The following is a 25,274-nucleotide window of genomic DNA, read 5'->3' as shown; positions in this document are numbered from 1 at the left end:
TACTGTTAAAGAACGTTGGACTAAGACCTATTCACAATAGTCAACTCTACCTACAGTTCGGTGTTTCACCCTCCGTCCACTACGTAGCGGTGGCGCACTTTGTATCCTATTTTCAGCTGCCATTACGCTGAAAAGAAGAAGAAGAAGAACTGGTGGGAAATTTGACAATGCGCGAAAAGTTTACATCCAAACAAATGTTAAGAGTGAATGTACTAATGTTTACACACGATGGATCGGTACGTGTTGGTTGTATCTTTTTGTCAAACTGAGGTCGAGGCGGAGGAGCAGTTTAAATGTAAGTGTTCATTCCTCCTTAACTCTGCTAATGTTATCGCCGCTAAGTGGAGTTTAGATTAGTTAGCTAGCAGCTGAGAAAACATACAGTGGAGAAGCTACATTACGCTAGTCTATAAGCAAACGGACTAATGTGTGTGTACTTATATGTTAGATATTTTATGGTTACAAGGAAAAACATTGACTTGTAAAGATGTAAACACCATCAAAACGATAAAAAAATTACTCCGCACTGTTTGGCGTCCTTATCTTATTGTTGTGCTGTTTCTGTAGAGTCTAATCAAGTAAAGTATAATCATTATAATACTGTTAACAGATCTGGAACCAGTGAAGCACATTTACAACAGACTGGTGGACATTTCAACTCAAGAATCAGAGAGAGGGATCTCCCCGTTTCCAGGTACAGTAACTTATCTTAGCTTATTGATATTGATATTGTGAATTTATCTGTGAGATGAATAAAGTATCTATCTATCTATCTATCTATCTATCTATCTATCTATCTATCTATCTATCTATCTATCTATCTATCTATCTATCTATATTGATGGGTAGATAGATGGATGAATGTCAGAGCTTCTTTTATTCCTGTGACCATTAAAATGCTCAATTTACTTGGTGAACATGCCATCTTTTATGACTTTAGATTTTAGAAAGTTACATGAGCTTGATTTTTATTTTATAAATGTTACAGCAGCACCTTGCAACTCTGAATATATAAACCAGAAATAGAAAATACAACAGATGAAATGCAAATCTATAGGTTAACAGAAGAAAGACATTTACTATTGTTGTATTTATTGTGTTACTCATGTTATTTATTTATTTATTACCAATTGCCTTTATACAGCAGCTTATATGACTTTAATTGACAATGTTATCCAAGACTTATTTATTCTGTTTTGTTTCTTCAGTTTTTGGTTTAGTATGGTAGGATTATCATCGTTGTTTTCTTGTAATGCTTTTATATATCAAGATGTTTCTTGATGCCTGCCGCAGCTCAAATTCCCTTTGTGATAATAACACAATTTACAATGAAGTTGAAGTAATGTGTAATTAATTGACCCCACAACTGGGCCATTTTGTTTTTCTACAGCTGCATGGTACCAGACATTAAAAGTATTAAAATATAGAAAAAAATAATATAATATATAGACAAAATCTAACAGATTACTTCCAATGTACTTTTTTTTTTGTTAAAGCTTGCTCTCTGAATGGCAGCCCATCATGTCTGAAGTGGTACTTTGCTGTTCAGGCTTGTCTTGGAGTATCACAGGTAAGCTGTGAAAAAGAGAGATTCAATTTTTGTTGCTGTTATAACTGTTTTTAAGTTTGTTAGATAATAATAGCCTTCTAAGCTCTAGTATATAGTATATGTTCACCCCAGCTTGCACATCTGATGTTTCTCTGCAACACAAGCTCTTTGTTAGAATAGTGTCTTTAGAATAAAACCATCATTGGGTAGCAGATCTATGGTTTCATCAACAGCAACAACTCAAATGATAATATAAAAATAAATTTGTTTTTCAAAATTATTATTATTTCTTGTGGAAAATACACAACACACAGCAAGGCTGAACGATTTTGAATAAATTGGAGGAATTGCGATATGATGGTGATATCCGAGGGAATGGGGATTTTTAATCATTTTCATTCGAAAAACCTGGCTGCCAGCCATTTTCAGCGCAGAAGTGCCATGGGTTTTACAGCATTTTGACTGATTTTCCAAGACCCATAAAACGGTGTGTTCTCTTCAGTCTGTGTATGTGTATTTGAAAACTACAGGGGGTTGTATTGCAATTTTGATATTTCAATGAATTGTTCAGCTGTAACACAAAGTACATAAAGCAAAAATAAAGAGTCACAACTATACCTCTTCACATGTTTCTGTGAAGTCCAGCTGACTCTCTTGCTAAACATTCAGTCAATAATATCAGCAAAAAACTTGCTGTAAATACAGATCATCTAAATGTTTGTTTTCCAGTTCACTCCACTTTTTAGGTGATTGATAAAACATCAGGCAACACAAGCAGCAGTGCAGTTACTATAACTGTCCACACCAAATACATATAAACTGTTTTGTAGTTTTGCAGCTTGGACTGGGAAGCGTTGGGAACAGGTCATCAGAAAACTGACAGCGAGGAGGAGAAACTGTCTGCTGTGGACTCATGTGTTGGTTGTCTGAGTAATCAGGAGGCACCGGATCAAAAAACAGATCAGTCAGCACAGACAGAGTGAGTGAGACACATTATCACAGTAATGTGTTTCGTGATTAATATGATTTTGTGTATGCATTTTCCATTCCCTGCATCACGTTTCGTGCTGATTTATGATATTTACTGATTTTTTATATTACCTCTCCATTTATCTGAAATATAAAATGTATGGTGATCATGTGTGCAACGTCTTACAGATTGAGAAGTTTTCTGTAGGTCGTTTACCTCAATGATATCGAGGTTTGGCCATTATAGATTAAAATAGTCAACGCAGGAATCTTTTTTTAACCCTTTTTCTGCCTTTTGAGGAAGGTTTTTGGCTCCTCTGTCATATGATTTGTGACCTCCACTGTGAGCGTCCGTGAGGTTCTGGTGTCATAGATGTTCTTCATTCCTTGGGGAGACGATTTTGTTTACAATAGGTCCTTGTTGGCCTTGAAGAGGGAATTCCTGAGTCATATGGTAGAGAAGAGATGGCTAAAAAGGTGGTGGTGTTATGATTTGTGATGTCTTGATTACAATGTTTAAATTCTTTGTATCCGTCATGATTATGTTGATTGTATATTATTGTTAGAGTGGCATTTTGTCCATTTCGCGTCAGTTCCAATTGGGAAAAGGCTTGACAGCTGCAGTAACTCCAGTCAGTTACATTTTGGCCAATGGGCCTCCCATGTCTTCCTTACCTGATCTGATTGGCTTATTAAACAGGTTGTTGGAAGAGGCTGCTGATGGACTGCATCTACTCTCGGACAAGTTACCACCTCCAGGTACAGCTGACCAATCAATGAGATCTGTGGTTTTTGTTAAATTTGTTTTAGTGATACTTTTGTACAGTTATTTTTACAAAAACACTCAAAAAGAGGACAGTGATTGATTCGTTTTCTAATAGAAGTTAGGTTGAGACATAAATGACTGTCTCAAGTGGTGATCTCGTCTTTGCCTGCACACTGCAGGATTTAGACGTTTCTACTGAAGCCATACTCGACTTTGTTCATACATAATGGGCTCGCTACTGAACTTGCAAGTTTATGAAAGAGTGAATCATCACTCCTGTTGTTTTTCCAACTCGTCTTCCACAGGTCTTGATATTTAGACTTGAAAACACAGATATTGTCAGTAGAATGGTCACTGCCTCCTCTTGAAATCCAAGTGTTTTGTAAAAAGAACAAGTAAAAAAACAACAACACCAGCAGCAATTTTTAAATTCTTCTTGATTTTTCCTCATTTCCCCCTCAGGTAAAGCTCTGTTGGATGTGCTGGTGTTGGGCTCTGCTGACCAATCTCCTCCTGTTAAAGACCTTCTGCCTCTGCTGGGAGCCCTCAAACACATGTCATGTTGGCATTCTGCCAAGATCAATGTAGTCGCACAACATACAGCTGGGTGAGCAGACACATGATACACGGGCATTACTTTTCCATCTTACAATAATAACATTCACACTTTGCAACTAACATAATTTGCACATGCTTTGGATATCAGAAATTATAGAGTCACTGAATTTTTCACTCATAGCTTGAATACACAGTGATATTTAGATCGAGGTGCCCATGGCATATGTTAATATGTGATTAGAAACGTCCAGACTTGAAATGCACCCAGTTTACCACTAGAGGGAGTTAGATGAATACATTTGTACACATTTTGATTTGGAGTAATGACAACTGGAAATACAGTAGAACATTGTGTTTTTTCTTTCTAGGTGGCAAAAAGTAGCTTCTTACCTGAGTGCTGCTCTGGTGGTGCCCTCTGACCTGGACAGCTGTATTGACCACAAGGAACTGTGGAGGGGCGGCCTGGTTATCAGAGAGAAGAAGGTAATGATCTCTGTTAGTGATCTGGCCTATAGGGAGAAATACCATGTATACATTTTTTTTCTTGATTAATTTTGCCGTTGTCTTCTTTGCATGAAGGAGATAGTCAGTTGAATCAGTACAGAAAGGTTATGAGAAAATCCCAGCTGTGTTCGTTTTTGTAAAATACAATGTAATGGTTCCAAACACAGCAGAGAGTTGGGTTGTTGACTCAGGACTCTTGGGTAACAAAGAGGGCGGTTCATTAATGAGACGGCAGACTAGGGATTTTCGGGGTGATTGCACGTCTGTGTGTACAGTGTTCACCTTTGCTTGTTTTGAACTGAAATGCTGCAATGGAATGTCAGAGAAAGAGACCGCGAGAGCCTTAACCTTAACTTTTTTGTCTGACCAAGAACCAGGCATTTACATGCATCTCGGGTGATTTGATCACACGAGGACAGCTCTGAATATGTCCGTCCTCTCCTGGCATTTCCAGACAAATCTCCAGTAAACACTCTTAATTGCATCTCGCCTCCATGCTTCACATGAAAATAAAAAAATATATTTACTGTATCATTGCTCTTTGCAAAGGACCACATGCAATGCTGTTTTTAAAACTATGATGGACAGGTCTTCTATGCGTGTGACAGACTATGTGAGCAAGTAAGTGTGGAAAGTAGGGCCAGAGTAAATCAATGTGCTATAGCTCTGAATGAAATAATTCTCCTCACCTACATTGAAAATTGTTAAAATCCCCCCCCCAAAAGAAAATCAATATGTGGTGGTCGGTGTTTTGACCAGAAATAAATAAATGTATGAGATGAGATGTAAAATGTTTTCACGATGAAACTGGAGAGAGTCAGGAGATATTAATGACGTCCTTCAGCATGCACCTCACGACACATTTGCATTCCCACTGCTAAAGAATGTGATCCTGATCTCCTCCAGATGTAGTCTAAACTGAGCTACACCATTTAAAAGATTAAAATAAATAATATTCCTGACTGAAGTTTAGAGAGAAGGAAGAACAGACTCCTGCTGTGAGGCTGCAAAGAACTGCTGACAGAGACATGGGGTGAGAGAGAGGGCAGAGATGTCGATAGGTTAGCACATTGTTTGTGTATATCTTCTATGTTTATAAACTGAGACCAGAGCGTTGAAACTGTTGCTTCTCTACATGTTTATTTAACAGCTGGTTTGTTACTGGACCATTTACATTTATGTTCTGTACAGAAACTAACAAGTGTTGTTGTAAACTCCAATTACAGCTTCATTCACCGGCTTTGGTTCACACTATAGTGCAGGCAGAGAGGACAGAGCCTCCGTTATATCAAATGTTATGTGTAATACATTATATTACTAGTCGGTCCCAAATAATGCCAGACTACAGCTGAGCTACATGAAGAACCTGATTGTTGTTAATATAGTTGCTGACAAGTGGCCCATGTGGAAAACTCTGCAGCTGGAGTGAAAGATCAGAGAGAGGTGACCTTGCTGATAACTGATGTCCGATCACTTGGAGAAATGCCCAGATCGGCTCTGATCCAGTACTTGAGAATGGGATCAGGGCATCTCTAAGTGACCAGATCTCATGCAACCTTACAGCATGTGTTCTAACATTTTTTTGTCATGTGATGTTAGTCACATGACACGTAGCGGGGATACGTTTCTTCTGCTGAAGGAATCCAGAGGAATCACTTGAGGTCACTGCAGGATCCCCTGACCCCTTACCTGTGCATGGCTCCTCACTCCGTGAGGAGTTGATTAATTAATTCTTGCTCTAGGCTTTCAAAAAGGGACAACATTTGACATTTAGATAGAGACAGTCTTAGTGTCATTGACAGGCAATAAAAGTCCTGTTTGTGTAAAAGAACATTAGGATGATTCCTGGTGGATGTTTCTGTTCACATTATGGAGGTTTTGTGACACAATCTGTGGTGTCTCATTCCTGTTTCAGCATTACACTACCTTTTTACATGAAATAGGCTCAGTTCAGAAAACTTAGCTTTGTATGGAGGATCTAGTGCCGTGCCCGTAGGAAGTATATATTCCTATAGTGGGAGCTGAAAATTATATTTCAGTTGGGGCCAAATGAGGCTGTGTGTGAAGGTTGGATGTACAACTATGTGTACTCTTGTGTAGTGTTAAATAATGTGTGCATTGAGAAGATGCAGTAGGTAATATTATAAAGAGAACAGTAGGCTATTCGCGTCCTGTAGCACCGCGCCCATTGTGGCCACATACATGCATTTTTAATACACTCACTCACGGTAAAACTATGTTTTGTCGCAATAAAATATTCATCAAGTTATGAGCTTGTACACGATGTCTGTACAACAACATTTTTTTTGACACTGTTTGCAGATGCTTTGTTTTAAAAGTAGCCTGGGGGGGACTGTACTATGAAAGACAATCCTGACGGCGCCCCTGCCTGGTGTAGCGTGATAAATCAGCGAAAATTAAACCCTAACCCACTGAAAATCAAGTATGCACACCATCGGGCCATGCTCAACCATATCCAAAATCTTAGGTCGATCTGAATAACAGTCAGAGAGATATGCCCATCACACACACAGACACAACTTGCTTTATAGATAGATGTGACTGGCCTGGTCAGAGCCCTGATCAATACCCTGTCCATCACTTAAAAGATCAACATAAGCTCCTGAGGCAGAAAGGGAACAAATTCCTATAGTGAGAAATGCATATTTACTGGAGTGAATTCCCAGCAGTTTACTATTCATTATCTTGCATTTTGTCCACATATTTTTGGCCACATATTGTGGTCTTTATTTCTTGCCAGTGGCTGTCTGATGGTGCCAAACCAAATAGACTTTACACCCACTTGCACTTCTTTTTTACAGGAATACTCTGGCAGGTGCAGTCATTTTCTGTCTCTGCACGGAATTGGCCAATGTGATGCCATTCTTCTAGGGCTTACATTCTTCTACTGTCCTGAGGGAATAATCAGTCTGTTTCACTGCAGGGTTTCCTTTCATGTCCTAAACTGTTGGTGTTTATTCCTCTTCTTAAATCTAGCTGAGATTTTCCAGTTGACATTTTAATATAATACAAGTATTTTGGCAGCCATTATGTACATGTACCAAACACATGTACTCGACAGACATACTATGGGTGTCTCCATTACATAGCTTTCACAAGAGAGTTTTTTTATTTCAGATCTTGCTACAAAGTTATTCTTATCAAAAGATAAATTGGATATATATAGACCCATATTTCCTTACCAGATATTATCAGCTCTAAACATCTAGTAGATACACTGTGAAAAAAGTTTTAATCAGTCATCTCTCATCTAGCTGCTTAGCTTGGAGTATGCACTAAGGCAGGAGTGTGTGTGTCTTTTTGTCCGCTGTAATGACCTTTGCCAAGTTCTTGCCTTCAGAAGTGCGTGGGCTCCGTCAGTAACAGCTTCACAGTAGGGAAGTGGAGGAACAAAGGAGAAATCTCATGGGAATAAAAGCCTGTCTGAGAACAATCATCACCACTTAACAGCTGTGAAATGTATATCGCAATAGCAGCTATGAGTGAGCGTATGTATGTACATGGGTATCAACTACACAGCCATGTGATAAGACCAAGCCAATCTTTGAGTGCGTGTGAGAACAAACACTTGATATACGGAGAGTTTTATCTGTTTATCTGTGATATGTAGCACAGGGACTTATTTTTAAAGACAGCGTAAAGCGTTGTGTTGTCACCACCTTTAAATGATTAGCTAAGTGTTAAAAATGAGGTTTCAAATCATGTAAAACTCATTGTCTGCTCTGAGGAGCTGGACACACACACTCTCACACACTCTGTCAGTGTTTGTACAGATTAACCTAAATGCATGTGTCCATTTCTGTTCAACAAACATGCAGAGAACTGACGTCAACTTAAGTGTTAATGCGAGTGCGTGTCCATGTGTGGAGTTCTATCCACTCCTACTCACACACCCACACGGATGTTTTTTGTTTGTTAGTGTACAGAATATTCACTTAAGTGTTTCAGTATCGAACCACTTATTTAACAAACATGCAGAGAAGCATCTGAACACAGAGCTGTTTTAGCACCAATGCTGCCCCCCCATCAGTGGTACCTGCAGCCTCACAGCAGGAGTCAGCTCGTCTTTCTTTTGTCTACTTCTTTCCCTCAACTTTATGAATTTTTAATGAAGTGGCAGAGCTTATCAGATGATAAAGAATTGAGGGTTTTATGTAGTTATGGAGTATTTTATTTATAGCTCTGGTGTGTCATCAAGCCATAGACACACCAAAAAAAATACATAGACGAACTCTGGAGATAAACTTATTTTATTCTTTACTGTGAGGAGGAGGAGAAACTCTGCATTGCATTGCTTTACTTGGTCATTTCACAAAACATTGTGAGTATAATAGCGAATTAACTTTTATGTTTTTATGTGTTCTTATTTTTGCCCCAGTACGTGTCAGAGCTCCGTTTCAATGGCTTCTCGCTGCGCTCCCCGGTGCAGCACAGATCAGGGTCCAGTCTCTTGCAGTTGCCCTGCGCCTCTACAGACCACAAACTGCAGTCTGAGGTGAGTCCAGAGCTTTCCACTGCTTCTCACATTTTTAATTATTAACCTTAATATAATGTTGCTGTTGTTAAACTGAGCTCCTGAAATAATCTGTCACAGATTATCAGGGGATGAAATGCAAACCTGATGATCAAACTGAATCAATGCATTGTTTCACTTCATTTATTCAGCCTTACACTGGGTTAATAGTGTGCTCTGTTTGGGAGGTGAGATTTTTTTTTTCCCACCTTGCCCACGTAATTTATGGTCCAAATGGAAGAGGCTTCTGTTGCTTTAAGAAGATGACTTTAAAGCACCCTGTGTGACTTTTGACTAATGGTATCATTACAAATCCATTTTTTTGTCCATTTTGCTTGAGTTGTGCATGTTCCAATGATTACGCTTTTGTATGTTATTGTAATGATCTGCGTCCTACAGCAAGTTTGATACTATTCCACCAATCAACAATTTTTTACATTAGTAAATAATATTTTACGAAATAACTTTTCTTCTGCTTTAAGGACCTCAAGAATCAACACAAAGCAGTTTTGTGTTCACATTCTAAATCTGTCCTACAAAGCTCGCAATGAGTGAGTTTCTCAGACTGGGAGTAAAACAGACTCATCTGAATCACTGAGCTTGTCACTGTTGTGGACAGTGATTCAGATGTCTGCTCTGGAGCCAGACTTTGCCATCAATTTGTACAAACAGCTCAGGCAGAGTAATCTCATGTTCACGTCATTGCCAAACAATTACACGGTCGTTTCTGAGTATTATTTTGCCTCATTATGTCTTGTTTCTTCTTCTCCTCTGACAAATACATTAGCAGAGACGGTCTTTTTCAGTGTGCTGTGTAGGGCCTGAATGTGAGCCTGATGTTGGTATAGAAACCTCATGAAGGGAAATGTAATATGTTTGTTCTGGACCTTAAAACAAGAGTATAATGAACAGTAGTCACGATCCTACAAACATCAGGAAAGGCTTGATTGACAGAATGAGCAGATAATGACTGAATTATTATTCAGGGTAGAACAGCTCCCTTAACCTCAGTTCAAACCTCGTCTTAGATACTGAGTTGAATGAGCTGCACACCCTCCGTCTTCTAATGATTCCTTGTGGCTAAAGGTTTAGTTGGAAAGGGTCACATCTGTGTTGCACTTTAATTACAGTAAAGGAGGCTGTGACAGAATGGCCAACAGTGAGATAAATTAAATATATTTTATCCACCAAATTAGTGTTGACCTTTTTTTTTTTTGCTGCTGTTGACCTTGTAACCATGAAACGGAAGAAGAAGCATAACATGCCATAAATGTAGGCAAAAGCCCAAGGATGTAAGAGGGGAATATGTAAGCTGCATTCATTAAGCAAAGTGTTGGTACTATATCATGCAATTCTCACCTTCCTCTTCAAATAGTGTCTCTGGGATTTTTTTCAGTTTGCTCTTTCGTCTTACACCTTGATTAGGTTTCGAGTTTTTTTTGTCTTGAGGTGGTATCAGTCACAGTTCATACCGAGAAACTGAAATGTCCTGGCAGCTCAATAATATATGTCCATCTTGCCTGAGTTGATGTTTAAGTATTCACAAACGTAATTTGCTCAATGACCTGGTGTCAGAACTACTCATTTAAACTCTTATTCATTCAAAATTCTACAAACGTACAATTTTAGTTCATCTCAATAAACCTGTTCACATGTGAAATAGAGAGATAGAGGATATAGTTTTGTGGTGGTGTTTCTACAAAAAAACCCTGCATGTTTGCATATTTTCTATCAATTTATATGTTCAGGCAATGAGTTTTGTTGTCTCCTGGCTGTCCTCTCCTTCTCAGTACATGGATGCCCTCTAGACATAGTTGCCACCAGGAGTTTTTATCAGTAGCTATGTTTTCAAGGACCCCAGGCTTGACATTACACCTCTTTAGTGCAGTTTTTAGCTGGACTTAATAGGAGCAGAGCATTTACCGTTGTGTAGCTGGCCATATAGTACTTTGTGAGGCAGTCGATGACCGGGCATACTAATGACATCCCCCAGCCCTCATAGTTGGTGTTAGGCGATTGTGACCTCATTGCTTTTACAGCCTGTTTTCCTGAATAACTCTGTGTGGGGCCACGCGATCACCAAGTGATCCTCAGGATGTGCTGGCGGCAGCGTATGTGGAATTGCTCCATGGACTTGATGTGGTGGCTTTAAGTTACCCAGGATTCACAGCTGTGAGAGCGAGTGTGGTGGTGCAGACCACTTGATATATGCTGTTTTTGTGTGGAGATGGAGGTTGTGGTTCTTAAACCTCTAAACACACAGGCACACAAGTGGCTTTTATTGGTTTTCATTATTAAAGCACTAGAGACATTTTGAAGGATGTAACTGTAGTGATATGTATGTTATGTTTGTTTCCCACTTTATGAACTGTGTTATGTTAACACAGCACAGTGTCTATATCTGTGGGCTGATTGTGTACGTTTGTGTGTGCTATTCATTAATGTCTCTGTAGAGAGTGAGACTGTGTTTGTGTGTGTGTTGTTTGATCTCATCAGATCCAGGCACAGAGAAGCAGATGGCGATGATTGTCTTGGCACTCAATTAAAAAAAAATAACTGAACAATCACCATCTCCACACTACTGGGATGGCTGACTGTATAAGGACTGGCATTCACGCACACATGCACTGTGTAAACTCTGAAATATAAAAAAACGAATAGCACGCCTCACTTTTAGGACTAATTGTTGTGGTAATTAATAAGACACATACTTGCTCACCCTCGGGTTTAGAGGCCATAGTGTGCTCTGTGAGCACCAAACAGGAAGTGTTTGTTTAGTGTGACATTTATAAACTCCTCTGCTTGTAAATAAACTGTCAGGTTATAACATGGTTGTCTATATCTGGTTATACAATTTCAAAAAAGTGTCTAATTGTGATTTTGCTGGCGGATATTATTATTGAGATTAAAGCTACAGTTCATTATTGCTGTCTAATGGATTTAAAACATGACAGAGCATTACCACATCAGATACCATTGGAAGAATTAACGTTTATAATGTAATGCAATGATAAGGACTTAAATTTGCACATCGTTTTCAACATTCATGTATTAGGCTTCGTTTTTTTGGCATGGTTTATGGAACAAAGTTTCAGCTTTTGTGATTTGCTAATTGTGTTTCAAACTGATTTAAAAACTATTAATCATTCAGCCCGATAATGCTATGCATGAGACATTCACTTAAGACAAAAATCCCTGATTCTCCTGTTTGGTATACAGGACACAGACAGTTACAAGGATTAAAAGACTTTAAAATAAAAAGGGAGAATGTGTAGCTAATTAGTGTTGCTAATAATGAATATGAATAATCTCGAACTCACCTTTTTATCCTGTAAACATTATTCTGTAAATTAGAAATGGAATTATATTTTATCCATATAATAAATATTTAACAGTGTTTTTGTCAAAAGGAGGGAAACGGTTGAAACATGTGTAAAAATAAATAAGATAATAAGAATAATATGTAAAAACCCTGCCTAGGAAAAAAAACACCACCAACATCTGAATGAAGATACATTGACGGTAAATTAATTTGTTGGAAAAAATATTTCACCACAGGCAAATGCATATAGGACCATTTTAAGTAGTTGTAACTAATGAGGGCAATTAAATGTTCTAGGCCCTAATGCTCTGCTTGGCTTCTGTCTTCTTTGGCCACTGCATTAGTCAGACTTTACACTAGTTTGGACAAGGAAGTAATGAACCTACCAGTCTTACCAGCAAACTGGAGATTTAACCAGCAGTGGTCATTAAAACCTTCATCTACTCCTATTATATAGGAATCTGTGAGAATTGGGTCAGCACTAAAGTTCAATAAATGATGAGATTTAGATTTCACTCTTTGCACTGTATTTGTGTTTTTTATGCTAATGGTTTTCCGTATGTCATGTATACATTGATTTCCTCATAACAATTAGCTCATTTGATAACTAGGACAAACACAGACCTATACAGTTTTATTTCTTTACTGCCATGACATTATTGTGTTGTGCCTGTTTTTTTCCCTTGTGTTTTTTTTTCTTTCCTTATTTTCTCTTTATTTCTTGTCTTGTGTTTGTAGGTCTTTCATTACTACGCTCCGGCTTTAGACTTGGTTCAGCTGGTTAATCTGTCAGACCTGCCCAGCTTTGTGATGTCCAGAACCTGTTTTGAACTGTATCCTTAATTTGAAATCTGTGTTGAATGTAAAACATTGTCTTAAACTGCATTTTTCTTTTTAACTATTAATATTCCAAATAGATGTTTGTACTTCTGCTTCTAAATGGCAAACAATGCCTTGACAACTGACAAACAGAGGCCTGTGTGGAAAGTCAGCGAAGGCTAAACTTCTGCTGGACCAGCTGAGGTCCCTGCGTGGACAGGTATCTGCCCATAAGATGTGCTCTTACAGGATTCAAAAGTTTAATTTAGTCCCCAGTGTAATGTATATTAGAGGGTATATATGCCGATCTGTCTCTGTCTGATTAATGGATCTTAAAGAACTGTGTTCATGTTCAAGCAAATGTGTTTCTATCTTCAGGTTGGGGCATTGTTCAGTCTGTCTTGTGTAATCACTCCCATCGCCCAGGCTGCAGCCAGCCAAATCAGCTCCCAGCGCTGGAGGGAGTCTATAGACCGGAGGCTTAAGTCCATACCTGGTAAGATGCCTCATTAAATGAATGGTCTTTTGGCAACAACATTTTGGAGCCTTATTATTGCATGTAGTGATTTGAAGTTAGTAAATAACACTGCACTGATTTAAAGTAGATGGTAAAAGCCTGCCACTGAAGAAGCAAGCTTGGACATGGGACATAATCAATTATGTACCATGTACAGGGAAAAATTAGAACACAAAGCATAAACTGATCTCTGCAGCAAATAGCAGAACATTAAATTCACTTTTTAATACACTTAATTTGTTTATAATTCACAATTTATAAAGTTGAAGTAAACATATGAAAGAAAGTGGCAAAACTAGGACAAATGAGATATAAACTTTACAGAGGGATCATGAGATGTTGTAACTGTATATGTGATCTCTGCCTCACCATGTAGTGCCTGATGTTGAGGTGAAAGGTGAAAGTGCTCACTTCTTCCTGTTGGTCCAGGGAGCAGACGATACTGGGTTTGGATCTTGCATGGTCAGGATGTTGCACTCGGACAGTCAAATTAATGGAGCAGCTGCCATGGCAACCCTTACGGGGTTGATGAGAGAGAAGTGTCTTTCACCATCAGGTACAATGTGTGGTCTTGCTCTTACAGCTATTTTTTTGTGTCTCTCTAACATGCAAGTTGTCAAATGACAGAAATAAAAAAGAGAAAGCTGATTTAGTTGAAATATGTATAACAGCGACCTTCTTTAGCGTTTGACACGGTTACGGCAATCCCAGTTAAAAACACTGCATTGCATTAAAAAAAATCATAGAAGTTCCCCATGGTGCTTCCCTGTACCGGACAAAAGTATCCACATGTCTGTCCCGGTACAACTTCCTCTATATTCTAACACATCTCCATCTGCACACCATCATTTTTCTTCTCCACCGACGAGAGACGTTTTTGAAATGAATACTGAAGCTTTGTTGGTGTTGTACTGCATACATATTTAAAGAGAATAATCTCTTTTTTCTAATTCTATTTCTGTCTTTTTGATGCTTTGGTACATTTCGTACTACTTTATAGAAGTTTGTTTCCTCTTCAAACATCATTTTCTCTTGAAGCTGCTCCTCAACTTGATTGGAGCAGAGGCCCTTGTGGCGTCTTTGTCAGTGGTTGAGTGTCTGTCATTGTTCAGCACACTGGACTGGTACAAAAGGAGATTTGTTTCATTTGAGCTACTGCTAACATGGTTTTGTTGCTTTTTATCCTCTGTTCTCTGAGTGCTCTCTTGAGACTTTTAAAAGAAATCGTTTTCAATAAAATAAATTACATTAAAGACAAAAGGATCAAGAAAGGGCTTTAGGATTGTGTTAGGAGTGAATTTGTGGAATGGGTTCTCATTCTAAGCATTCGTTTCAATGTCTGACTATGGCCTAGTAAGAGATCTCACTCATGCTACTTCGAGAACTGGGGTTAAGAGAGTACCCTAAAGTTATGGACATTTAAGGCAGGCTTCCTGACGGTTTAAGTACTCTGACTTTTGGGTGAAGCACCATGTGTTGACCTTGATCTCACCAGAGAATTATTGAAATGTTAAATTCCTGTCTGAGCAATTGACCGTTGTGAATAGCAAATCATTTAGTCATTTTCTCCCTTCCTTCCACTGCTCCTTTCTCTTTGATCAGGAGGAGATATAGCCAAGATCCTCAGCCCTTTGCCCTGTCTCCAAGGAGACGGCCTACTGAAGAGAGAGAGGAAGGTGACCCAGGTTCAGGCTCTGGTACTTAAGGAATATATCAGTAAGTGTGACATTTAAAAAATCTCCTCAAATTGAAAATAAATCACTGCACTGTACTTTACTGTACCGTGGCTCTGGGGGCCAAAGAAAAACTGTGCATTATGAGCAAATGAAATTGCAAACAGCCCAGTGAGACAGATTTCTCTAGCTTTTTCTTGTATTCTAGGTTTACTTAAGTACTTTTTAATTACTTATCTGTAAATATATCAAGATAATGAAGAAAAGCTCTCAGCACAGCGCCTTAACTTCACTACGATATGTCAATTAAAAACGTATTACACCCAAGCAGGGTGACCTATGGAGACCCCCTCACTGTGTGTCAGTAGAGGAGACATTGGATAATGGGAACAGATTTGTAAACTAACTAATCACTGTGGTTTCCTTAGCAGGAACCTCACTTGACACTTAAAAACAGTGAAAAGCAGGAAAAAATCTTGGCTCTTTTTATTTTTTTTTAAACTGAGGACTGATTTATTTAAGAGATAATCTTGTTAATCCTCAACTGACCTTTATCATGGCTGGTGGCTTAGACATCCTTTACACCTTCCTTTAATAAGTACTTTTCGCTATATTACCTTTATTTTTCCTGCATGACACAGCCACTGCAGCTAGATATTACATTTGAATTTCAATGTTTGGGGAGTAATTCAGTTTGTTATTTGCCAAGTAAATAACAAAAGATCGCTAAAATATTTATGTTTTCAATTTTTTTTATATTTCTAATAAATTAAGCACTATAGATAAACGAACCAGACCAGTGTGTGGTGACATCAAATCGACGTCAAGTGCTGTCTGCAGCATTAACACGCAGCGGTTATCAACTGGAGGCCTGGAGCACTCTCTCCCCGTCTTGTCAACTTGTTTAATGAATGGCATTAGATGAAGTGATTCTGTGTTTCAGTTATTTTAAAGCAAAATGATTGTTTTATTCAATTAGCCATAGATACAAATATTGGAATCTGACAAGAATCCTTAATGTTTCCTATTAAATTGCTGCCAATTGCCTTAAAGATGGATGATATCCTCTGACAAAGACGAGGACAAAAAAATATTTGTTTCCTGATCTGTTGCCACTGTGAACTTGAAACTCTCCAGCCCTCAGCACAGTCTGCCGTGTAGAAATCTGAAATATTATTTTACAGATTTGTAAAATTTCCCTGGGGGAGGCACTAGTGGAGTGAAGCCAGATTAAATAAAGTCAATATTCCACTTTTCTTCACAATATTCAGACTTGGCATTAAATCAGGAAAAGATTTTCCTCACCTAATGTGTGCTTGCCTGCCTATGTGTGTAAGGCTAATGTTTTCTGAGTGTTCTTTTAGAATTAATAAAGAACTGTTAGCTATTTTATCGTGAACCTTTATCCTAAAGATATGGTAGATAGTGTATACTGAGTTTTCTTATAGACATTTTATTTCTTATCTAAGAGGCTTCTTCAGAATGAGAGGTGAAACCGGACCTACACAGCCATTTTGACAGTAATAAATCTCTTTCACACAAACCCTTATCCATATCATTTCAACTGCCCACCTTTGGGCCCCCTGTGATGTCATCACAGCCTTGGGCATTTCTGTTATGTTAGGCTAATGACACACAATTACCCTATGCAATGTTAAAATAGAACAGAGAAAGAAGCATCGGTTTGGCAGGAGACTCTACTCATTAACCCACTTACAGAGTATTATGTAATGTTATCACATATTTTAAAATCCTCCACCAGATGTTTGTGTCCCAGTGAGCTATAAATGAAAGTCGACTAAAACCAGCCTCTTTTTTTGTCTTTAGGACAGAAGGAAGAAGAAGAAAAGTACAACTCCACTTCAATACCCATCAATGACGTAAAGGCCATTTTAAGTCTGGCGAGGGAGCAGTATCTGAATATGGTGGACTCCACTCTGCTCCCGGCTGCCGCCTGTCTGACCAACAAGCAGGAGACTGCCAAAACATCAGGTATGAAAACAAAAAAATACACCTGCTCAAAGGTAATAGATTAATCACAGAATATAGTATTTATAATCATTAATTTAATTGGTGTTTTAAATGAATTTTACTGATGTTTTTCCTTCTTAAAGGTGATGTTGTTCACACTTACCTTAGTACACATTCTCACTTGCCTGTGAATGGCATTAGTATTCACTACATGTACATTGATAGGATGACATTTTCAGGAAACAGTGCCAACTAATAATATACAGATAAATTGTTGGCAGTGAAACAAGTTCCAGGCCTGCAGCTACATGTGCACAGTGTGGGCGGTGCTGCTTTTAAAGGTTTAGCTGTGGGGCTCATAGACGTGCAGGTTTCATGTCATAAATATCTTGACATTATTTGCCAATTATTTTTTGAGTCTCAGCACAACATTTTCCGTCATAATGTTTAACTGTCAGCGTTAATAGATTCAGGCCACGTCTCAGCGTGTGAAAAAGTATTAGATTAGAATAGGCAGCAAAGCTGCCATTTGTCTCCAGACTTGTGTACATTATGACTTTTGTGTGTTACCACTTGATTTTACGTTCTGTGCCAGTTATACGTGTGAGCGCTCCAGAAGCTCAAACAAAGGATATACTTCAATAAACAGAAGTAACTCGAAGTGTATACAACATGTACAGACAAATAGTCTAAGGTGCATCATTTGTTCCGTGATTTGCGCCCACCTTCTGGTCTAGAAATGTCATTTGCAGCAATAAACTGCTTCCACAATCTATAAGGAATGCCTTGCATTTTTGTATCTGTATGGCCTGTAGGTGTAAATGACTGTGTGGGCTGTCAAACTGCTGGCAGATAGCCTCGTTCTCTTCATACAGTATGATGTACTCATGTCCTCAGGTCATTAAGTACATGAAACACACACACTCTTCCTCTGGGTGAACTTGCTGCATACAGATGTGTCACATTCCTGTCACCCAGGAGATAACATATAATCTGTCAGCCCAAACACTAGAAAATTGCATACTTGCTGATGTATTGAGTGCATTGATTTGTTCAGGGTGCAGTCTACCAATAGTTCACTGTGTCGACCTAGCCTGAGTAAAAGCTTCTTTAACTCCTACACTTAACAACATTTGCTGGTGTACGGGTAGAAAGGGTGCTATAGGCTTGTTTATTTATTAATGCTTGTGCCATGTCCCGATTGTTGCAGAAAATGAGCTGGGATAAGTTGTTTCTCCACAGTATAAACTCTCACATATTTTCATCCTTCTGTGCTTTAAGCTGTTGTGCAACTTTTAAATATTAACAAATGTCCCCTTACATTCAAGTCATTGTCACAGGAGTTCACACAGCACTGACATGACTCTCTCTGTGTTTCTCACCTTAGCAGTGTTAAGATATTGTTTAGTCTGCACACAGGATGTGATTAATTTTATGTCAAGACTTATGTGAGACAACATATCTCAAAACTTCAAGTTAAAACTAAGCATTGAACTGACTGGCTTCACAGTGCATCTGTGTTATATACTTTATCCTAATATATTTCACTATTTCACTTCTTGCTTGGGTATTGTAGTTTTTCAGACAGTTTCCCAGCAGCTGTCTGAGTGGCCTGAGAGGAGCATCCTCCACAACATAGAGAACCTGCAGAAGAGACGACAGAGGAAGAGGTAAGTGGGATTTACTCTGTGTAGCATTGCCTTTATCTGGCGTAATTGATTTATAATGGTCATAATGCATCTGATCATCACTGTTGTTTCAGATTTGGATTGCTAGGGCCAGGCTCCAGTGACAGCCTGCTGGGTCCTAAAGATAGTCAGAAGACATCCGCTCTCTTAGATGCCAAGGAGCTTCTGAAACACTTCACATCTGATGGTTTGCCTGCTGGGGAGCTACAGCCACTGGTTATCAATAGAGGGTAGGTTCAGTTGTCATGTTTGGCCCTGTGCTAACATAGCAGTTTTACATCAGATTTAAGTTAACAGCTAGAGGCGTTACTGGATTTATGAGTCAATAATGAGGATTTGATTATAATCATTAGCCTTTTCTACTGAGTTAACAACCTTCTAATGAAAACTATTGAGTTGGCTAATATATATGTGTGTGTGTGTGTGTGTGTGTGTGTGTGTGTGTGTGTGTGTATTAATGAAGAGAATATCACAAAGGGACTAAACATTGACTTCAACAAACAATTCCTTTTCTTCTCCCTCTTTCTTTTCCCACTGCCACTTCCCTCTCTCCCCTTTCTATTCAGTAATAATGTGTTTCAGTTGTCACCAGACCTCTCTCCGGGGAAAGCAAGCAAACTGCCCTTCGACAAGGCCTCAGCCTCACATTACCATGGCATCGAGTAAGAATCTTTAGGTGTTAAGCAGCTAGTCAGCCATACTTTTTTGCAGTAGAGCTATTCAGGATGAGTGGAAGCTCAGCCTGTAAATAGACCAAATAGACTATTTTTTTTGGATAGTATTGTTTTTACTACTTTTAAAAATGAATGTATTTAAATTGTTTATCTAGATTCTGCTTGGACAATCAGCGGTCTTTGGATCGGGACCAGGCCTTTGTGCGGCTCCAGTCCCGCCTAATCCGGCATGAGACCCAAAGTACCTGCACCAAGGAGCCATGTGCCCTCCCCTTCGCCCTCAGTCCTGCCCCCTCCCCTGCCGTGATGTCAGAACCAGGAAGTGTACCTGACGGAGAGAGTCTGCAGAATGCTGACGTTGCACGACTCAAGCGTAGATCCTGGGACACGGACGTTGGTGGTTATTCTCGCAAGAGGTACGATGATGGTGGATGTAGATGCATTTAATGTCCAGTGTGTAACACTTGGGGATATCTAACGGGGGACCCTTCTGCTCACGCCTCCATTTCATGGGTTTGTGCATGCTCTGGCTGATTTGACAGTTTGTGCTGTTATAGAAACATGGCAGTGCAAGATAGTGGCCACCATAAGATGTTGCGTTAACACTGCATTAAAGGCTTATTCTGAGGCTAAGAAAACGAAGATATTTTTATTTCATAGTAATTATACATAATATAAACCTGCCTGAATGTTACACTCTGGTCTGTTTCATGTCCACAAACGTGATGTTTGATCTGTGAGGTGGTAGATGCTGCTTTGTGATTCAGATTTTTAACCTTCACTTTGTTTTTGTCTTCACATGTTTATTTGAATGACGTAGACTGGTGAAGTCGGAGAGCAGTGACTCGCTCTGTTCTCAGAGCAGTGGTAGCAGTGGGACACACCCTGCCATTAGGTCTCTCAGACAACAGCCAAGCAGATCCCAGTCCACTTCTGCCTCCATCACTACTTCTTCAGTCACCAGACGGACATCCTCGGGTAACTTTTCCTCTTTTTATCACACGCTGTAATAAATTAAGTCATTATTAATGGTTTTCATGAAAGCACAATTTTAGGAATGTCTTTTGCATGACTTTATATAAACTAAGCAATTTATTTTTCTCGTGTGCTACATAACATGTAAATTACACACAGGGGAGTGTTTCTAAACCCCCCAATTTATGGCAGCTACAAAATCAGCATCTGCACCAACAGGGTTGTGATTATAGTGTCTAAAAAGTACCAGTTATGTTGGGGGTCATGTTATCACATTGTTTTGACGTACAGAGAGACTTCAAGAGAATGGTGCCATTGCAAAAATTATTAGCAACATCTGCTCCAGTCCTATTACAACATTACAACCCCAAAATTGATGTTGCTGCACAAGAGTTTTGATTTAATCCTAGGTGTTTAAACCTTAGCTTAGCTTGATGTCGACAGTAACGATGCTGGATTATCTTAGGTCACAAAATGATATGTGCTGATTAAAATGATACATGAGTCAGAGAGATGTTAGGAGACAGGCTCAGGCTGCTCACACCCAGTTTGTATTAAGAAAATTTGTAATTGCAAAAATTATGAGAAAACCTCTGTTTGTGTGGAGACTAAACATTTCATTTCATTTCATTTCACACCACATTGTTTCCATTGTAAACGTGTTTTAATCATGTACTTTTTACTATACATACTGTTAATTGTCCAGCTTTAGCGGCGCTCCCTGCTGCTGATAAACCTAAAGCTCCACCGCAGACACAACATGTTCAGTCGGAGGAGAAACTTTCTGCCAAGGAGTCACGTTCTCAGAAACACAACAGGGTAAGTATGCGTGTCTCATTATGTGAGTGATGGCATGTTTTATTAACTTAACTGTAACAAGCACACTGTGCATAAATTAAGAGGAATTGTAACCATAGAAACAAGTTTTCATCACACGCTTGTTTATTGCAGGTTTAGAAAAGAAATAAAAATCACTTATTATGGTCTCCTGTTGTTGATGGGAATTTAAATGACAAATGTTTTTGTTTATATGTAGACTATTTAAAAAATAAATAATAGATAAAAAAAGAATACCATTATCTATTCTAAAACAAAACAACTCATGTGCCATGATTGTTACTTACACATACTAACAAGCCTGAGTTGCTGTCAAAGGCACTGAATCATATTCTAGTGGTAATTTGACTTGAGGTTAGCGGTTTCTGGAAAAATCGACTTTGACGACTTATTAGCTGTATATCTGTAAAGTAAATTGTATTACTTTGTTGCAGTTGGTGTTTTATTTTAATAGCTCTAGACATTCTTTTAGCACGCTTTAATTAAGGTCATTTGAAAATGTTCTGCTTAAATTGTTGCAGACAAATATATCTTGGTAAAGTGTTTTATATAAAATATTTCTCCAACTCTGTTTGAAAACAACTATTGAGCCCAAGTTTAATAAAATCACTGTTCAACATACAAAAGAATTGATGCCTGCTTAACAACATAAATGAAGCAAATAGTTTTTTCTCTCTCTCCTCCCTCGCTCTTTTAAAATCACATCTGAGGATCTATAAACTAACTCTGCTTCAGCTGCGTAAACTAGCTGGGGTCATATTTTCACAGTGTTTAGGGCCACACAAACGAGGAGCTGAGTTTCTTTGCATGCTGTGGACTCCGCCTCGATTTGACAGGCTGACGTTGCTCCCATGTGGCTCGGCAAACTTGAGCTGCTAATGAAAGCAGGAGTGCCGTGCTGCCTTCAAGGTGCCCTCTGGAAAGTGGCTGTTGCGAGTTCCTAAAGTCCTATCACACAAACACAGTACTATCATGATACAGCCACTAATGATGGAAATGGATAATGCTGCCTGTGTTGATTCCACTGATGTGCTTCATCGTTCCGTTTGTTCCTGTACGCCACTGAATCTGTACCATATGCTGCGTTTCCCTCATGGTACGATTCAGTTTGGCACTAGGGCTAACGATTTTGAATAAATATGTAATTGCGATTATAGAGAATGCTATATATATATATGCTGTGTGATATTTGTGCAGATCTGTGAGAAACTGAGGGTAACTAGGGCAAGACTATATTTAATCTAAAATTATATTTAGACACACATTTTGACTTTAACAAAAATTGCGCCTCCTGCGATTTGAACATTTTGATAACATTTTGATTAATTGTTCGGTCCTATTTGGCACAGTATGGTACGGTTCGTAATGGTTAAGCCCTCAGTCGGGCTTGAATTTCGACTGAGAACAGTACCTTTTACTTGGTACGCGGGCTGTTCCCGATGGCGGCGTTGCAGAGATACGCAGTGTGACATTGTGCTGGTGTGACACAACAGACAACAATGGAGGACATCAGCAGCTCTTTTTTCAAGCTTTGTATGAGAATAGACTGCGGGCATTGAGGAAACACCGGTCTCAAGGTAGTGAAGTTTTTCTGCTGCCCAATCAGCAGGATGGATGGAGCCAGTCTATCTCCACCCTATCCATGCAGTACCATTCTATTTTGGTTATTTTGGTACTATTCCTAATGGACACGCAACAAAAATATGTACCAAACCGAATCGTTCCACTTGAGTCACATTTTTAGTTAAGGATTTGTTCTCAGTCAAGATTAAAGTAAATGGCTGACAGAAGTGAAGTCAAGAGTTGGACATGCACACAGCAGTAGACCAACCGGGCACTCAGCTAAACATGCACATGCAGTTCTTATGACAGGTGATAATTTTTCTAACAGCTCCACCAAAGATAAATGCTTTGCATGTGATCAGTCTGAACATGTGGGCTGCATCATAATGTTGCAGAAGCAAATTACACTATTACCACATCACCTGCTGTCTGTCTTAATGCTCACACACACAAACACTTTTTTGCCTCATTATGTACATATATGCACATGTGGCCACAATACACGTGCATATACAAACGCAGCCTACCATATATTTTCATGTCATACAGTTCACAATCTGCATCCCAACCTTGACTTGTTCTGATTTCTTATTATGCAAACAGGCTTATCATCCAAACACTAGAGCAGGAAAGAACAGTTCAGAAGTAATGACGGCAGTTTATACAGAGATTAAAACTGCCTTCCCCCCCCCGCCCTCTCCTGGAGAGACTGAGTGATTCCTCACAATAATTTATTGTTTTTCTCAGAACAGTCGCAGTGACAAGATTAATGGTGGACCTATTTATTTCAGGAATGTGTTTTCCCTGTCAACACTGCCAGTGAAATATTTGTATGTTTGTACCATCGAGCTCACACATGGAATGTGAAGATGCAATTCTGTTCAAGGGCATTTCCCAGGATGTTTGATGACCTCTGTTTTTAAGTAAAGGGAGCTGAATCTAAAATTAGCTTATCTGAACCAGTTAATTTTCGGTTGGTTTGGGAATAAACACAACTGGGTTTAATGTTTTTTTTTGTTTTTTTTCCCAATTGTCTCCTCAGATGTTGCAGGAAGTTGTTACTAAAACACTCAAACACCATGGGATCAATGCTGAGCACGAGTGCTTTGACGCCTGCAGAAAAAGGCTGTTTGATATCTCAAAATTCTATCTCAAGGTTGGTCTCTTGTTTGACTGATTGTTTGTTTGTCTCTGAGATTATATGAAGGATTATCACATTTTCATAATCTTATACTCAAACGGTATCACAAAACCGGTTGTCCGCAAAAAGTTATATTCTTGGCTCCACAGTGCAGCACAGAGTTCTACACAAACTTCCAGCCTCAGAGGATTTATCTGTCCAGTAGATACATGTCATAATATGATGGCAATGTGCCTGCTAGAGCCTGCAAATTATCACTTTTCCAAATGCTAACTGCTGTTAGCTCCCAGTAGCCTCTGTGGGTGATGTCATTTCCTGTCCCTTAAGTTTCGTTTTACTTTTTTTTAAGGTGAACCTAAAGAGATACTACAAAACCGAGCGTTCTGATCAGGGCTGTTTTGGCAGGGTGATTGAACTGCTGTGGTGTTTCATCCTTATGGTATTTTGACCAAAGCATATCTCAGACATGTTCATTAGGACACCAGGGAACTAGTTTAATAAAAGTAAAGTATCTCATCATAGAGAACAAACAACGATCATTTGTGACTATGCTGGTTTAAACACATATTTCAGAGTCCCAAAGTGTTTTTATTTTATAAAAAATATATATATTATAAAAACACTTTAATGTGATGACTGCAGAGGTGGCAGAAGAAAGCAACTATGCAAAATATCACAAAAAAACAAAACTTTAAACGTGTGTGAATGTACCACACTGTTTCAACATGAGTGATATTGTGTTGTTTGATCTAAAGGATCTTAAAACCTCTCGGGGCCTACATGATGAGATGAAGAAGGCAGCCACCAGCAATGTCAAGCAGGTAATGACACCAAACATAAGAGATTTTCCTTTTGATTTATTAATTTTTTTTAATCTAAGCTGCTAATAAAGACCACATTTTCTGTTACCGAAGGTCATTGACTGGGTGCTGGAGAAGACCTCTGTCAAGCGAAGACGGCCTTGATGCCTAAGCGGAAAATTTGCTTTGTGAACTGTTTGTTTATTTCTTATATTGTGTTTTTATTTGGGCTTTAAATTCTTGCAAAAGCATTTTTTTTAAATCCAGAAATGTATATTTAATTTTATTTGAATGTCTTGTAATTGTTTTAATGCAACCTTTTTTAGCTTTCTTTTTGTGTTGCTCTGTATTTATCTGTCCTGATCTACTGCCACTGCTCTCTAGCCTTGAAAAGTAATTCTCTTGTGCACTTTT

General features: G+C 38.8%; 1 protein-coding gene across 1 annotated transcript; it reads left to right on the top strand.

Annotated features, from left to right (window-relative positions):
• Positions 1-228: 228 nt before the first annotated feature.
• mtbp (MDM2 binding protein) lies at positions 229-25,025 on the top strand (the record flags this gene model as incomplete). The annotated part of the gene is made up of 23 exons (XM_083899390.1): positions 229-295; positions 611-694; positions 1,497-1,570; positions 2,380-2,528; positions 3,219-3,277; positions 3,747-3,891; positions 4,211-4,325; positions 8,746-8,862; positions 12,941-13,035; positions 13,175-13,241; positions 13,400-13,517; positions 13,915-14,094; positions 15,141-15,254; positions 17,039-17,203; positions 18,759-18,852; positions 18,945-19,100; positions 19,437-19,532; positions 19,700-19,960; positions 20,365-20,522; positions 21,226-21,338; positions 23,962-24,075; positions 24,816-24,881; positions 24,975-25,025. 23 exons carry the CDS (start codon positions 229-231, stop codon positions 25,023-25,025), a joined length of 2,658 nt encoding a protein of 885 aa, XP_083755516.1.
• Positions 25,026-25,274: the final 249 nt, after the last annotated feature.

Source organism: Microchirus variegatus (assembly GCF_963457635.1).
Source record: "Microchirus variegatus genome assembly, chromosome: 1".
Lineage (NCBI taxonomy): Eukaryota > Metazoa > Chordata > Actinopteri > Pleuronectiformes > Soleidae > Microchirus > Microchirus variegatus.
Note: the sequence above shows the minus strand (reverse complement) of the source record. Positions and strands in the feature narration are given on the sequence as shown.